The sequence below is a fragment of the Podarcis raffonei genome, chromosome 11, assembly GCF_027172205.1.
Source record: "Podarcis raffonei isolate rPodRaf1 chromosome 11, rPodRaf1.pri, whole genome shotgun sequence".
Taxonomy (NCBI): Eukaryota; Metazoa; Chordata; class Lepidosauria; order Squamata; family Lacertidae; genus Podarcis; species Podarcis raffonei.
In genome coordinates this window covers 3388358-3403759 of record NC_070612.1, presented here as the reverse complement: position 1 = coordinate 3403759, position 15402 = coordinate 3388358, and the positions used below count along the sequence as shown (strand labels likewise).

General features: G+C 47.3%; 1 protein-coding gene across 2 annotated transcripts in view; it reads right to left on the bottom strand.

Annotated features, from left to right (window-relative positions):
* Positions 1 to 3179: 3179 nt before the first annotated feature.
* UBAP2 (ubiquitin associated protein 2) overlaps positions 3180 to 15402 on the bottom strand; it is a 67988-nt gene continuing 55765 nt past the window's right edge. The window contains exons 22-28 of one of the 2 annotated variants that reach the window (XM_053408969.1): positions 10720 to 10798; positions 9955 to 10169; positions 7556 to 7655; positions 6579 to 6686; positions 5424 to 5491; positions 3627 to 3818; positions 3180 to 3375 (exon numbers count right to left, since the gene is read on the bottom strand). In XM_053408969.1, coding sequence (XP_053264944.1) covers positions 3280 to 3375; positions 3627 to 3818; positions 5424 to 5491; positions 6579 to 6686; positions 7556 to 7655; positions 9955 to 10169; positions 10720 to 10798 — 858 coding nt within the window. In that variant the 3' untranslated portion in view covers positions 3180 to 3279. The remainder of the gene's footprint in view (positions 3376 to 3626; positions 3819 to 5423; positions 5492 to 6578; positions 6687 to 7555; positions 7656 to 9954; positions 10170 to 10719; positions 10799 to 15402) is intronic. The other variant, XM_053408971.1, reaches the window with a different exon arrangement.

Genomic DNA, 15402 nt, shown 5'->3' with positions numbered 1-15402 from the left:
GGGTTTTGAGTCCCACATGGGGCAAAAGATTCTTGCATTGCAGGGGGTTGGACTAGATGACCCTTGTGGCCCCTTCCAACTCTACCATTCTATGATATAATTTTGCTGCATGAATGATCCGTTTTATGCCTTTGCAACCTCAGTATTGGGCTAGTAATGCATGTGCCTTGCTTTTGGAAACGTGGTTTGTAGCCTAGGAGTCCACAACACCTGCTGCTGTGATTACACCATTGCAGAGGGTTCTGGCTATGCTGCCTTTCTCTTGACCCAGGAGATAAAAGTTCTGATTTTGCCCAACAGTTGCTTTCTCTGTGACAGCAGAAAAAGAGATCCTAGGGCACTGATCCTACCTTTTCCTTTTATTCAGGTGCAAAGTGAAAGAAATGTGTTTTCTTAAAAAGTACCACCTAAACTTGCCACTGAGGTATTGACCAATTATGTAGGGTAAACTGCATACATCTTAACATAGCACATTTAAATACTAATTTATTATGGCATAAGCTTGTGGAAGGCAGAACCTACATCATGAGATGGATTAAAGGGGTCTCGTGTGCTTTGATAAGAGCACCTCCAGGGTTAATACTGCTGTAAACCAAAATTATGGAATAAAATGCAGGTAAAAGAGGAACTTGGGAAAGTGATGGCTCGTAAGGTAAACGTCCTACGCAGGATAATTTTCCCACACAAGGCACCAGTAGGCTGCTATTTGAAATCCTTATTCTGGTTACATAAATTCAGGCGGATCTGCCCATAAATTATTACTTAAATTGAAAATGTGCCTAAATAGAAATTTGCTCTCTTATGTTCTGAGAAAGGCAGAGATTGCATCTAGTACAGTATGGAAAAACTTTTTTTGTCTAGCAGTGAGGTTACAAAAACGAATGGATGCACTTTAGGGAATTAAAGATGGCATTAGTGGGTTAAAATTCTAAACAGAAGTTAGCTGAAATGGTTTCAGTACTGAAGTGTGACCATTAGTGGATCCATGTACAGAAGGCAGGTCAGACAGAGCACCCGTGTGTCAGAAAGAATGCTAAGGAAGCCTGATTTTTTCCCCTCTTGATAATAAATTGTACAAATAAAAAGCTATGCAAATTTCCTCATTTTAGAATTGCAGATGTCTCCATTTACCAGCATGATTTTGCACCCAAGACTCTGCAAGGAGCAATAGCAGGAAAGGTGAAAACATAGGTAAGAGGGAGCCTTATGCTGGGGAAGAAGTGACGGGCCTAACCTACAATGAGTGGGGAACTGGTGACCCAGAGACTGGATGCAACCCCGTGGGGCCGTCCCCTCATGTCATTTAGGTTTGATAGCAGCTTTCTATTGACCCCCACACCACCCCCCGTAGCATATGTTCAAGCCTAATTCCAGCAAAGGGGGTGGGTGTGTCGCTGTTGAGCATCCAAAAAGACTTTGCAATGCATTTTGTAAAATAAAAGCTAGAGTTTAGTGCTTTAGTTCACAGCTGGTTAAGAACGTAAGCTTTCTTAACATAAAAACTTCCTTCTCTACTTGCTTCATGCCTGCAAAACAGGAATAATTAAAAAGAAACCCTCTTTGGCAGGGTAAGGAACCTGCAGCCTGCTAGATGTTACTGAATTTCAGCACCCATCATCCCCGACTGTTGAATCTGTCTTGACTGATGGGATCAGAAGCCCAACATCTGCAGGGCCACTGGTTCCACATGCCCAGTAGAGGGATGCATGCATTCTCCAGAACTGGATCCTTCCCAGAGGTGGAGGAATAGCGGGACTTCATCTCTAGTTAAAAGGACTGGGCAGCCAAGTAATGGGAAAGACCTCTGTGTGCAAGAGTAGACTGGTGGGCTGGATGGGTTAATAGCCATACCTGCTATGAAGGAAGATACAGCAACCTAAAGGCAACAAGAGGGAACTTGGGTGTGATAAAAAATTAAGTGCATTTTAATGTTCCTTACCCTTCCTTGCTCAAAGGTTCCATAGTATTTTGATACCCAGACAGCCAAAGTAGAATAAACTCCCAATGTGCCCATTTTGAGCTACACTAGAGCCTTACTTGGTGGGTCCAGAGTTCAATTTGTTGCCTCTCCAGACATTTAGGACTATAACTCTGATCTGGTGCCACACTGGCAACCCAGGATGAAAAACTGCTAAAGATTAAAACCACCAGGAGTCTTGTGGCACCTTGAAGACTTAATAGGATGCCAAGAGTGTCATGGTTCTCTCTTGCTCTTAAGAACTGCTAAGGGTAATGGTGGGAGGGGAAGACTTTTGACAACTGATTCTGCAAACACTACTGACACGCTCAGAACTTTTATTAGGTGGAGTTCAGGCCAGTAAAAATGAAATTTCTAAAACATTCACTTGTGTTGGTGTAGGACAGGAAGAATGAGGTGTCTTCCCAAAAACACCCCTCTGATCTCCCTGCCCCCACTCCCAAAATTGAGGGGCAGGAGGAGACATCACTGGTTTCTTGTCAAGCCAGTTCAGGTTTGTGGCATGAAGCCAAAGGCCAAGTTACAAAACACAATTATTTCGCACCTTCTTATTTACAGAACAGCTACACTGCTGTGCCCAATTGGCAGACACAAAGTTCTGGGATGTGATGGAGAGTCCGTATGCGCTGGCTGCAAAAATGAACAGTGGCGGAGACAGCACTGTAGCTTTTGTGTTTTAAAAACTCAATAAAAAGGGGTGATGCTGCAACCTGCAATGGAACTTCTTGTGAATGTTAAATCCTTGCGCTGGCAGGAAGGGGAGGAGGGCGGCTCCTTGTAATCTTCAGAAAGCAAGATGTCAGGTACAAAGCTAGGAGGAGACAAAACCCAGCACCTGGTTCTTCCTGTGAGTCTGATGAACTCGCCTGAGCTAAGACCTGCTTTTGAATCAAGCCTCTGGTTCCAAAATGGGAAAAAAGGAAAGAAAATGGCACACTGTGTCCTTTGAAAATGTAAAAAAATCCTCAGAAAAATACAAAAGTTCAGAGAAAGGGTAAGTGTCGTGTCCAAGCTACCTCTAAGGAAATAAACAGGCTTCAAAAAATGCAGAAACCACCATTAGGCTCTATTACATTTACAAATACATACATAAATATATTACATACAACAGCAAATCATAAAGGAAGCAGGTAAGGAGTCGCGCGCACAAGGAAGGGGGTGTGGATCTGCCCTGCCTGGGCTGAGCGATTGGTTGCCTTGTCTCAAGCCCACCCCCTCTCCTAGCGGATTGTCTCCTGGCAGGTGTGGGAGTCCGAGAAGTGGGCGTCTTCCCTCCCTTCTCCTCCTCCTCCTGTGTTGGGTTAATTTGTCCAGTATGGAGACGTTCCATAGGCGGTTTTGGTAGCCTGAGACTTCTGCTGCAGGGCGCTTGGTGGATTGCGTTGACCAGATCCACCCTGGAAAGAGAGAAGGGGAGGGGAAGTTGGGCGGGTCAGAGGGGGCTCTGGGTTTGACCACCCTGTCCCCATCATCCCTCGGGGCTGCACTCCGTGCTGGGCAAACGTGGCTCCGCTCGTGCAACGGGACATCCTCTTTCTCTCTCCCCCACCCCCCAAAATTAATCTGCTGCAGAGTTATTTCCCCAATCTTGGGCTTCTCTTCTCAGGTGCCTCTCAGTGACTGCATTTCCGCCCCCAGGGCGACTCACCTGCCCGTCCTGCTGAAGGTGGTGGTGCAGCATCTGGGAATGAGGCTGCTGATGGGCAGGCAAGATGTGCAGGAAGGGAGCCGGAGCGTAGCCGGGGGCAGCACCAGGGTTCAGGGGCCCTGCAGAGCCCAGGGCTGACGGCAGGCTGAAGGGGGGCGGAGTGCCGGCATGGAATACCTGCTTGTCAAAAGTCTGCACAAGAAGGGGAAAAGAAAAGGCACATCGACACACAGAAAGGGAACTTTCTCCGAACACTTATTACAGAACCAGTATCTGCAACCAGAGATCTAACCAGCTCTAAACCACAGAGCCTAGGACTTGCCGATCAGGAGGTCGGCGGTTCAAATCCCCGCGACGGGGTGAGCTCCCATTGCTCGGTCCCTGTTCCTGCCAACCTAGCAATTCAAAAGCATGTCAAAGTGCAAGTAGATAAATAGGTACCGCTCCGGTGGGAAGGTAAACGGCATTTCCGTGCGCTGCTCTGGTTCGCCAGAAGTGGCTTAGTCATGCTGGCCACATGACCCGGAAGCTGTATGCCGGCTCCCTTGGCCAGTAAAGCGATATGAGCGCCACAACCCCAGAGTCGTCTGTGACTGGACCTAACGGTCAGGGGTACCTTTACCTTTACCTATCTGCAACCAGAGTTTTGATTTGAAGGCAGTTTGGAACAACTAGGGCTCCGCTTCAGAAATGTTCCACTGGCAAGGCTCAATTTGGGGCAGATACAGTCGGGGGAGGGGGGGCAATCCCAGGTTCAGGGACTGAAAAGGCTTCTATGGAGGAAACCCGATCATGTATGCTGCCAGTGGGGAAACAAAAAAATGGTGCTATACAATGCCCCCTCCACAATTACCGCGTCAATCATTTGATGAGCACAGTGAGTAATAATGCCTCTTTCCCCACCCTGGTTGCAGATTTTTTAAAAAGAGAATAATTAAATCTCTATACTATATCCTTCATCCTAGAATTACAGCGCAGTTTTTAATATAAAAATACATAACATAGTAACAAATGAAAACAATACCCTCCCAGTACACAGTTTTAAAAAAGCCTGTTTTTGCCTGGCGGCTAACGATTTGCAATGAAGGTGCCACGGAAAAGGCCCTTTTCCGCGTTGCCACCTTGTGGAGGAGGCGCATGGAAAGATCTGTAGAGATCAGCTGGAGGAAGGAGGCGTGCGCAAGCAGACCCAGAAGGCTGGCCAAGGGTGCATGCAGCCCTCACTCTTAAAAAAGGTTAACCACCTCTGGGCTAGAGCAACATTCAAAGCAATGGCACTTGGTCTGTGGATGGAGGCCTCCCCTTTGATGTCGTTTCTGTGCCTGGTGATGGACGTTTTTATTTGTCCAATTTAGGCATGTGACTCCAGTCACCTTGATCATGGTTTTATCTGTTATGCTGAATTGTACCCCTATGCTGTTTCTGCTTTATTTCTGTAGCATTGTGTGTATGTACAGTCATTTCACTGCACATGGAGCTTGAAAGGGCCATCAAGAGTTGTCACTATAAGATTCCACATGTGTGGAGCACAGCAACATGGGCAAGGGTGTAACTGGGATCAGTGTTTTTGTCTGGGGGTGGGCAGATGAGCTGCCCAGACAGAGCCCCAGATGTTTTCAAGAGAGAGAAGTCAGCTCTGCCTCGGCATCGACTCCCACCAAGGTCTCTGTGCAGAAGCACCTAAAGAGAGCCAAAAGATGATCCACCAACGGCAATGTCAAAATGCCAACAGCTGGGAGAGTCAAAAGAAGCAGAACCCCAGGCACAAAAGCGGCTGGACACTCGGCAGTTCCTCACCTGAGTCTTATTGTAGACTGAACCACTAATATCAGGCACACCTGTGTTACTTGAGGTCACAGAAACACCTGAGGGGGGAGGGAGGGAGGGAAGGAAAACAGAGAACAATGAGTTATCAAAACTGCCAAAGGCAATGGGATCTCTCAAGCCTCACAGCTGATGTCAGTGGCGGACTTTGGGCTCTCAAGCATTGGGGTGCCCTGTGCAATGTGAAAATTTGCAAACACACTCCGTTCTACAGCATAGTTGTGGCGTACCCTGCAGTTTGTACTGCCCAAAAACTGTCTCTGGTGATATTCACTTCTTTGGAGCACTGAGCTCGGTTCTTCCTTCCAAACCCCAGAAGGATCTGCTGCTCTTTCAAGCTGCAATTAAAATATACGTTGACAGACTCATGGAAGGCAGCTGCTAGCTGTGGCAGCAAAATGCAACTGCCAAGATGGGAGGCAAGACTTGTTCCATGAGGGGAGAAGAGAATCTGCACGTGGACTGAGCCCTCCAAACCACTGGCAAAGGAGGACACAGCTTTGCATAAAGTTTGCATGTGTCCTGTCATATGCATGTCTGTGTCTTCTGCAGGAGGAGAGGAGGGTAAAATAAAACGTCAGTGGCCATGCACGTAATAAAATGTCTCTCAGCAGCCGTGGACAGGAGCATGCAATGGCCACAATGGCCATTCAGCTCTCACGTCCTGCTTGCAGTGGCCGGGTCGCCTTCCTCAACCCTTTGCTCTGGGCCAGGCATGCTGAGGTTTGTTTAATCTCGTAACACTTAATTGAGAAAAGATAAAGGTGCATCTCTTCAGCCTGGAAGGAACTGGAGAAAGCTCTCTGAATGGGAACTATAAAACAATGCCTACATATATTTATTTCAAAAACTGTAAGGCACTCTCAAAGTCATTCAAAGGGCTTCCCCCAGTGGCCGACTATCGAAATTTCAGTGAGAGGTGAAGCCAAAAGATGCTAGTCTTTCAACAGAGCCGATTAAAAGGTTCTGCAGTCCTACCTCCCTCTACAGCTTGACGAAACAGGGGCTGGAGATGACAGCTGAAGGGGGAGCCTGATGGAACGTTAAGTAACGTGCGTAAAAATCCCTGCTCTGGGTCTTCTGATGCAACAGAGGGAGAGAAGGCACCTACATCAACGGCTACATTACCTTTTCCTGGTCCACTGCCAGAGGATTTGTTTTGTGCTTGCGCCGACCCAGCGTATGCTCCTTTGCTGTAATCTCCAGCTGCCGTCCCCTGCGTCAGGTCATCATAGCCTGGAGGAAAACACAAGAAGTGGGATATGTTAATTCCTGGCAGGACCACATCTGTGCCTAAAGTACAATCACATCTTGTGCAGGCATTGCTTTCTGGTGGCTCTGAGATAAGCCAAGCCTTAGGTAAAGGTAAAGGGACCCCTGACCATTAGGTCCAGTCGTGACCAACTCTGGGGTTGCAGCGTTCATCTCGCTTTACTGGCCGAGGGAGCAGTGTACAGCTTCCGGGTCATGTGGCCAGCATGACTAAGCCACTTCTGGAGAACCAGAGCAGCGCACGGAAACGCCGTTTACCTTCCTGCTGGAGTGATACCTATTTATCTACTTGTACTTCATGCTTTCGAACTGCTAGGTTGGCAGGAGCAGGGACCGAGCAACGGGAGCTCACCCCGTCGCAGGGATTCAAACCGCCGACCTTCTGATCGGCAAGTCCTAGGCTCTGTGGTTTAACCCACAGCGCCACCCGCGTCCCTCAGCCAAGCCTTACTCTGCCTCTACAGCCCAGGACACTACCGCTGGCTTGAATGGAATAGTGGTCTTGGTTTCAAAAGGCTTCCCATGAGCAGAGATGACTTCCCCACTTACACCACACGTCTCCGCCATCTTTCGATGGCTTGGAACTACAACTCCCTTCAGTCCCATCTGGTGTGGCCAATGGTCAGGGAGGATGGGAGTTGAAGTTCAAAATATCTGGAAGATACTGGGTTGCGGGGAACTGTGAGGGACTTGGAGCCAAGCATTTCTGAGCTGGAAAAATAAAGGAGCCTTCTCTAAGAGAAGCAGCATTAGAAAGAGACAGCAAGTCCAGTTGCTGTTTTGTGCCTGCTCTGCACATTCCAGAGAACTGACAGCCTATGCTCCCCTCTTACCTGCTCCGTAGCTGTGCTGACCGTAGCCGGTCGCCTGCTGGAAGGGTGTCGTGGCTGTGTTCAAGCTGACACTATGCTGCTTGGCCGACGCTGGCGGGACCTGGAAGAAGGCAGATAAAGGAGTCAGGTGGCAGCAGCTGGAAGCCTCGACTGCCACCTGGTGGGCATGTCAAAGAGGCACCTCTATTTTCAAGGGGCCGTGCCACTTGGCTAAGGAACAGGGAGCAGGAGAGCTCACCCCAGGCAGGAAAGCAGAGAACACATGGGAGGAGACCAAGTGCCCAGCTGGCAGCTCCCAACTGCAGTGGACCCTCAGGTTACGTACCTCTCTGGATACGTAATATTCGAGTTGCGAAAGCAGCAAACCCGGAAGTATTTTTCCAGATTTTGCCGCAAGCCCAGAAGCGCACTGCGCACAATGTGCATGCACAGAAGCGCTCTATCACGCTGTGTGCACACGCAGAAGTGGCACCTCTGGTTATGGATTTTTCAGGGTGTGCACGGACCCCCGGAATGAATTAAATTCGTATCCAGAGGGTCCACTGTATACCTAAAGGGCACTGAACTGAGGAGCAGCACAGGTAAGAGCTGTTCAACTGTGAAACAGTCTCCCTTGGAAGGTGGTGGACTCTCCTTCCTTGGAGGTTTCAAAGCAGAGGTTAGATGGCCATCTGCTTTAGCCAAGATCCTTGCATTGCAGCAGGTTGGACTAGAGGACACCTAGAATCACTGAGTTTTAGCGTTGGAAAAGGACCCCATGAAGTATCACCAATGTCTGTTTGATCTGATCTCTGTGCTGACACGCTTTGCTAACCAGTTTTGCAAAAGGGAAAGAACACACAAGGTGGGTGCACTAATCTTTCTGGATCCGACTCGGAAATATATTTCTCCTGATAAATGGTGTGAACCGTTATCATGGTGGTAGTATGGAGCTTGATGTCTCCCCACCCAAACCCTAAGAATTAAAATCAAGAGCTTGTTGGAGATTCTGCAAGATCCGCCCTTTTTTTCCTCCTGGACCCAGTAACATCCAGCAAAAGTTATTATTCCCACCTTCGGTTCCACCTTCCCACCGCAAATAAAACTGACGTAGCATTTTATGCACCTGGGTTGATGTGCTTTCTTAATCTGTGTCCTGACAAATATAAGGTACCTAATATGGAGTGCACAAAATCCATAAAATTAAAGGGTCTGTGCAAGAGCTATCTCTCCTGAACTGGTGCTTTATTTTTCTGTAGCAGCAAAACTCAGTTCTTTCCTGAGTCTGTAGTTCATTTGCTTATTTTCAGTCTAGTGGTTCCCAATCTCCCACCCACCCAAGGACCACTTAACGATTTTCCTGCCTGTTTAGGAACTGTAATATGCTCTGCTAAATGCATCATGATTTTGAATTGTATTTTTATTGCTTCTTTTGTTTCTTATATTGTACTTTATCATATTACAATTTGAATTCCATTAAATTCGAGAGAATTCAAACTTCAAGTGTTCTTCGCAGGCATTTCAGGGCCTCCCCACTTGCTTCTAGCTCATTCTAGACCTCCTCAGCCATGCTCAGCCAGCACTTCCTGAGTTCTGTCCTCTACAAAAACCGTCCTGTGACATACTGTCCCATCTCCTGACATTCTTGCCTTCAAACGGGAGGCTCTGAAGCTGCATCATGAATTACAGCTGCTCACGCCAGTGGCAACAACACCATTTCAATTGTTGCTGCTGTTAAAAAATTGGGGTTTTGGGGGGGGAGGTGGAAAGAAAGTGTACAGTGGGGGGAAACCCCCCCCCCCAATATCCTAAAGTGAATTTCATGCTTCAGTCTGAGGTGTGAGGCAATTCCCAGGCTTGAAAAAGCAGACCAACTGCCCCACTTTTCTGACTGAAATACACATGCTTGGGTTCTCACAGCACAGATGGCAATGCCTTTTTGCAAGCCATGGCAGGTCACCCCTCTTGGCAGGGACATTCCCTCACAAACGTAGGCAATCTAGACAAACAGGAACCATAGGATCATACAACCCTCTGCAATGCAGGAATGAGACAGCAGCAAATCCCTCGCCCAAAGGTGACCAGAGAACAAAGAGCTCCAGGAGACCACAGACACAGACAGGACTTCTTTGACCAGGGGACGATGTGATTCATTGCATACCAAACATGAGGCCATCCCATCCTCAGAGCTTTCCTGGGAGAAAACTTTACGGGGTGAACTGCCCGATGTGGTGCCTCTCAAATCACACTGCCACAGAGGGTGTGGTTTTGTACACCCACAACCCACACACTCTGACAAAATCCCTCTTTGCTTTGCAAAGTCTGTTCACCCGCCCTGTGGAATCCCCAAGGCACCATTTCAGAGGAATCCAAGCCAAAGCTGAGGTGCAACCCCTTCCGACCCCCCCCCTGTGACTTACAAACATCGTGGGCCCATACTGGAATGCGCTGGGGACTCCTGGCACACCGGCATAATAGGGCAACCCAGTGTAGCTGTACCCGGGTGGCAGGGCAGGGTTGAGGAAGGGCTGCTGAGCCGTGTGGTGAGTCTGCGCCTGGTTCTGCTGAGCCTGGGCGAGAGTGGTGGCCGGGGCAGGCGAGGCAGCATCTCCCCGACCAAATTTTGTTACATCACCTGGGAAGAAAAGAAAAAAAGCCCATTGGGAAATCGGGTGGCTGTCTAAATTCAAGGATCTAGGCAGACCCAGAGGCCAGCAGAGGCCCTTATAGAGGGGTGAAGCCCAAATCTTTCTGCTTTCATAAATTTAGCAATACTGAATTGCATTTATAGAACAGGTGAGTTTTGTTAAGCGTACGCATCTTATACTCAACCCTCAATTTATCTTAGTGCTGCAGCCAAGCAGGATCAAGCCCAAAGATCTACCCCTTGTCTTTCTAATGCTGGCCAGAAAGATGCTGTGAATCTGCCCTGAGATCTTTTGATGAAGGGCGGGATATACGTTTAATTAATGAATGAATGCTTCCACCAAGCTCACAAGCATGTCCCTCCCCACCCCCGTGAAAATAAGTGTCCATATTAAGTCATAGGTCTGGCAGCATGAATTCTGCAGGTTGCATACATGCTTTTATTCCTTAAAGATGGAACCAGCAAACCTGGCAGCCACAATGAGCAAAGCATCACCTTCTTCACTTGGCACAGGCAACATTTTGGGATCCAGACTCACCTGAGTAAGGGTTGTTAGCAAGGCTCCCCTCTCTGCCCGTTAAGGTTGCTGGAGCAGGGAATGTAATTCCGTAGTAATCCTGAGGAGAAACCAACATCAGCAATGTTTAGATTCACAGTGAAGCCAGCTTGGATCTCTCTGCACAGCCTTTTGTTCAGTGTTACTAGCCAGAGCACTTTGCAAGGAAAATAAACAACTGTCCTTAACGTGCATCTTGCCCCACATGGGGCTACTCCTAAGCAGTCATTTCTTTGAACATGGCCAAAGTGTCTTTCCCAGCAAAGCACAAACAATGCACCAATCAAGGGTTAAGAAACAAGAACAGCAACACACTTATTGGAAAGATTCATAGAAGTCTTGTGGGCTTCTCCAGGGCGCAGAGAAAATGTAATATACATACTATGCTATACATTATACAAAATGATCTATATCTATCTATATGCAGAGAGAGATAAATATGTGTATGCATAATAATGTACAGGGTTGGTTTTCTGTGAATAATTAGCATATAGAAATCATCAGCAACAGCAGCAAAAAAGAAAATATAAATATGCTGTACCAGTCCTTATACTGTTTTCAGCAAGGTATGTAGATATTTTCCTGTGTCTTATTCCATCAGTGCATAATGAAAATGCTCCACTTTTCAATAAATAATTAGATTCCTTGCCTTCTCTCACTTTCACAATAATTTTCTCATGGGCTCCAGCTCTCCCAGACGCTTATCATTCATCCTTCTAACATGTGAATTTGTCATCCGCCCCCCCCCCCCGAATTTTAGCACATTGTCACATGGGCACCAGTATACTTTTCATTTGCTACTTCTTGTCTCTCTCCTTTTATAATTCATCTTTCAAGTTCTGTTACTTCTCTTAAAGGGTTATGATTCCTAGACAGTTAGTGATATGTCCAACCCAAAAATATTGCAAGAAGATGACCTCAATTTTATTTTATTTTTTAATCCCCATGCCTCTGTCTCTCTGGCTGCAGCAGCAAAACACTTTGAGGAGCGACACATCTCAACTCAGCCCCCACCTTCTGTGCCCATATTTGGAGCAGCCCTGCCTGTTTTTTGGTTCCGGCCAATATTACTTTCGATATCTCAGCTGGATTTCCCCTTGCCGTTTTCTGGTTTCCAAAACAGAGAAGGATGGCTTGCAGCCAAGGAAGTAAGGATGGGGACACAGCTTCAACCCACAGCAATACAGAACGGCTTCATAATTGTTTGCTTAAAGCTCCTTTAACACACATTTTGACTGCTGGGGGGGGGGAGATTTCAGAAGACTGGACGTAAACCGAAAGAACCCGGCATTAGCACTTTTCTACAAGTCACAAGATGACTTCGGCATTTATTTAACAATTAGAACATTCCTTTCTGGCTCATCTAAATGTGCCACTTTCGTAGTTTTACCACGGTTGGGTTTTTCGGTTTCTTGGCAGATCACCCCAACACGATGCAACGAGTAACGAAAGTCCACAAAAACTTTTTTTTAAAATGCCGCTGGTGCAAAAAGTCATCCAGATGTCTGCACTGTTTGTGTTTAAATCCTACATTTTGATACTGAAATGATGCAATCATGTTTGAGGGGAATTTTTTTTTTTGGAGGGGAAGTACCCATGAGCTCTCCAAACTGAAACAGACAATTGCAATACGCTCCCAGGAGTGGCTACAAAAATGCCTGTGAGACTAATCCTCCCTACCCAAAATTTCGATTTCTGGTTCCTCTTCTGCACCTGAATGGGCTGCCCTCACCACCCCTTTCTTCTCAATTTGAGGTTCACAGTCTCTTGTAACTTCCAGAGCAGGGTAGCTGGGCTTTGACCTATCTGCCCTGAGCCCTTGAGAGGAGGGAGACGATAGACGTAAACACGCTCAATGACTCAGGAGACGACCAAGGGCTGGGATACTATCTTGGTCTCCAGCTTCTTCCATTTCAGACTTGCTAGCGACCCCGGCTTTATTCACTGCCCATACAATAGGTAAGATACCTGGCTCACGCATTTAAGAAAGCCACCCCAAGTATTTGAGAGTCACCATCACCGATGTCACCATAGAGTTGGAAGGGAGAGTCATCTAGTCCAACCCCTTACAATACAGGAATCTTGGCTGGGGAGGGCGAGGTATAAATAAAATTTATTATTTATTATTATTATTATTATTTTGCCCAGCGTGGGGCTCAAACCCATTACCCTGAGATTAAGCATAGGGGGCTCTGAATACATGGGACGCTTAGTCGCCTTTGTGTGTCTCTCTGTTTGCAGTTAGATCAGGTGTCAGCAAACTTTTTCAGCAGGGGGCCGGTCCACTGTCCCTCAGACCTTGTGGGGGGCCGGACTATATTTTTGGGGGGGGGGGGATGAACAAATTCTTATGTCCCACGGAGATGCATTTTAAATAAAAGGACACATTCTACTCATGTAAAAACACACTGATTCCTGGACCGTCAGCAAGCTGGATTTAGAAGGCAATTGGGCCAGATCCGGCCCCTGGGCCTTAGTTTGCCTACCCATGATGGATTCATCCGTGGGAAAGTCTGTGTGTGTGCCCAACACACATGTAGGAGTAAATGATGCTGCATTAAGGAAGGGGTGGAGTAGATGATCTTTGGCAGCCCCTCCTCCCTAACCACCTTCTCTTGAACCTCTTTACACGCTGTTTATTTCAGCTTCCATGTGCAAATGCTGCATATTAACAAAATACGCCAGGCATGGCAAGTGGGATTGAACCTTCATGGGCAGCGGAGGAAGGCAGGGGTAGAAGGCTGAGCAAAGGTGCGATGCAAAAAAGGGGAAAGCAGCGGCAAATGCGCCGCTGGCCAGGAGGGCGCAGCAGACAGATGGACACAAAACATGTGCCTTTTATGTGCAAGGCTCATCTCCTGGCGCCTCTGCTTAAAAGGAACAGGATAGTAATAACCTTGGAGAGCCGCTAACCAGTCAAGAATGGTAAGCAATGGTGAGGGGGGAGTTGCCAGAGCAGAGGCCCAACTCTGAAGAGGCGGCGTCAAAATGTTCGGTGACTGGTGGATGCAAAGACCAAGGAACAAGGTTTTGTGATATCTACTAGCTAAAGGAACAAGGTTTTGTGATATCTACTAGCTAAAAGCCAATGCAATTCTGGGCTGCATCAATAGGAGTATAGCATCTAGATCAAGGGAAGTAATAGTGCCACTGTATTCTGCTCTGGTCAGACCTCACCTGGAGTACTGTGTCCAGTTCTGGGCACCACAGTTCAAGAAGGACATTGACAAACTGGAACGTGTCCAGAGGAGGGCAACCAAAATGGTCAAAGGCCTGGAAACGATGCCTTATGAGGAACGGCTAAGGGAGCTGGGCATGTTTAGCCTGGAGAAGAGGAGGTTAAGGGGTGATATGATAGCCATGTTCAAATATATAAAAGGATGTCACATAGAGGAGGGAGAAAGGTTGTTTTCTGCTGCTCCAGAGAAGCGGACACGGAGCAATGGATCCAAACTACAAGAAAGAAGATTCCACCTAAACATTAGGAAGAACTTCCTGACAGTAAGAGCTGTTCGACAGTGGAATTTGCTGCCAAGGAGTGTGGTGGAGTCTCCTTCTTTGGAGGTCTTTAAGCAGAGGCTTGACAACCATATGTCAGGAGTGCTCTGATGGTGTTTCCTGCTTGGCAGGGGGTTGGACTCGATGGCCCTTGTGGTCTCTTCCAACTCTATGATTCTATGATTCTATGATTCTATGATTAAAGGCCTGTCAGGTATGAGAGGTGAGGGCAGGAGAGTTCAAATTCTTTCTCCTCCCTGCCACATTCCTGCTTCTCTCTCCCACTAAGCCATAAATTTCAGGAGCTACTGCCTGCCTTCCGCCTTCGAGCTTCCTTCCCACTTCCACTAGCACCCCAAAAACCCACCCTGCTTCCAAGCTACTCCCACAGAAGCACCAACGCTCCTTTGTCCAGTCCAGTGGTTCCCAAAGTGGGGGTCAGTGGGAGCACCTGGGGGTGCTAAGAGCCGAGGGGGAGGGGGAGCGGGCAGGAACTGGAGGTTTAAATAACTATCAAGACTTAGAAAAGCTGATGACCACCGAATCAAGTTCATCCATGTTGCTGAATTAATTATTGAGCTTTACTTGGAAAAATGTGCCATTTATTGTTAATGCTTTGAATTTCATTGTGTTATTATTTTAGTGGGCCATGCAATCCACTCTTCTGACTCATGCTTTTTAATTGGGTAGGGGGTCTCATCCTTGCCTCAGAATTTTACTCATTTCCCTCTCCCACGCTGTGAACCAACTGCTCTCTCCCTCCCCACCAACTAACTACTCCCAAAACATTTTCCTTTTCTTCCCGGACAATTTTATACCCACCTTCAAACCACATCTGATATATAGGCTTAGAAGCCTCACCTCCCCCCCACAAAACAAACAAACCAACAAACCACTGAAATCCCATCCAGAATTTGCAGCTTTCCCCTCTCTTCCTCATTTATTTGTACACTCAGGGTCTCTCTCTCCCCCTTTCTTCCTCTGGTTCAGCCAAGATTCTTCCCCTGCCCTCGCCTCCCCTTTTCCTTAATCAGTTCCACCACATTGTACCTGCCTCACATCTTTTCTCCATGCCTTTTGATGCTGTTAAGACTGAACGACTAGCTCCAACCCTCCAATGCGCACGCTGTACATAAGATCTTTTTATTAAATACATTGCTTGAATTG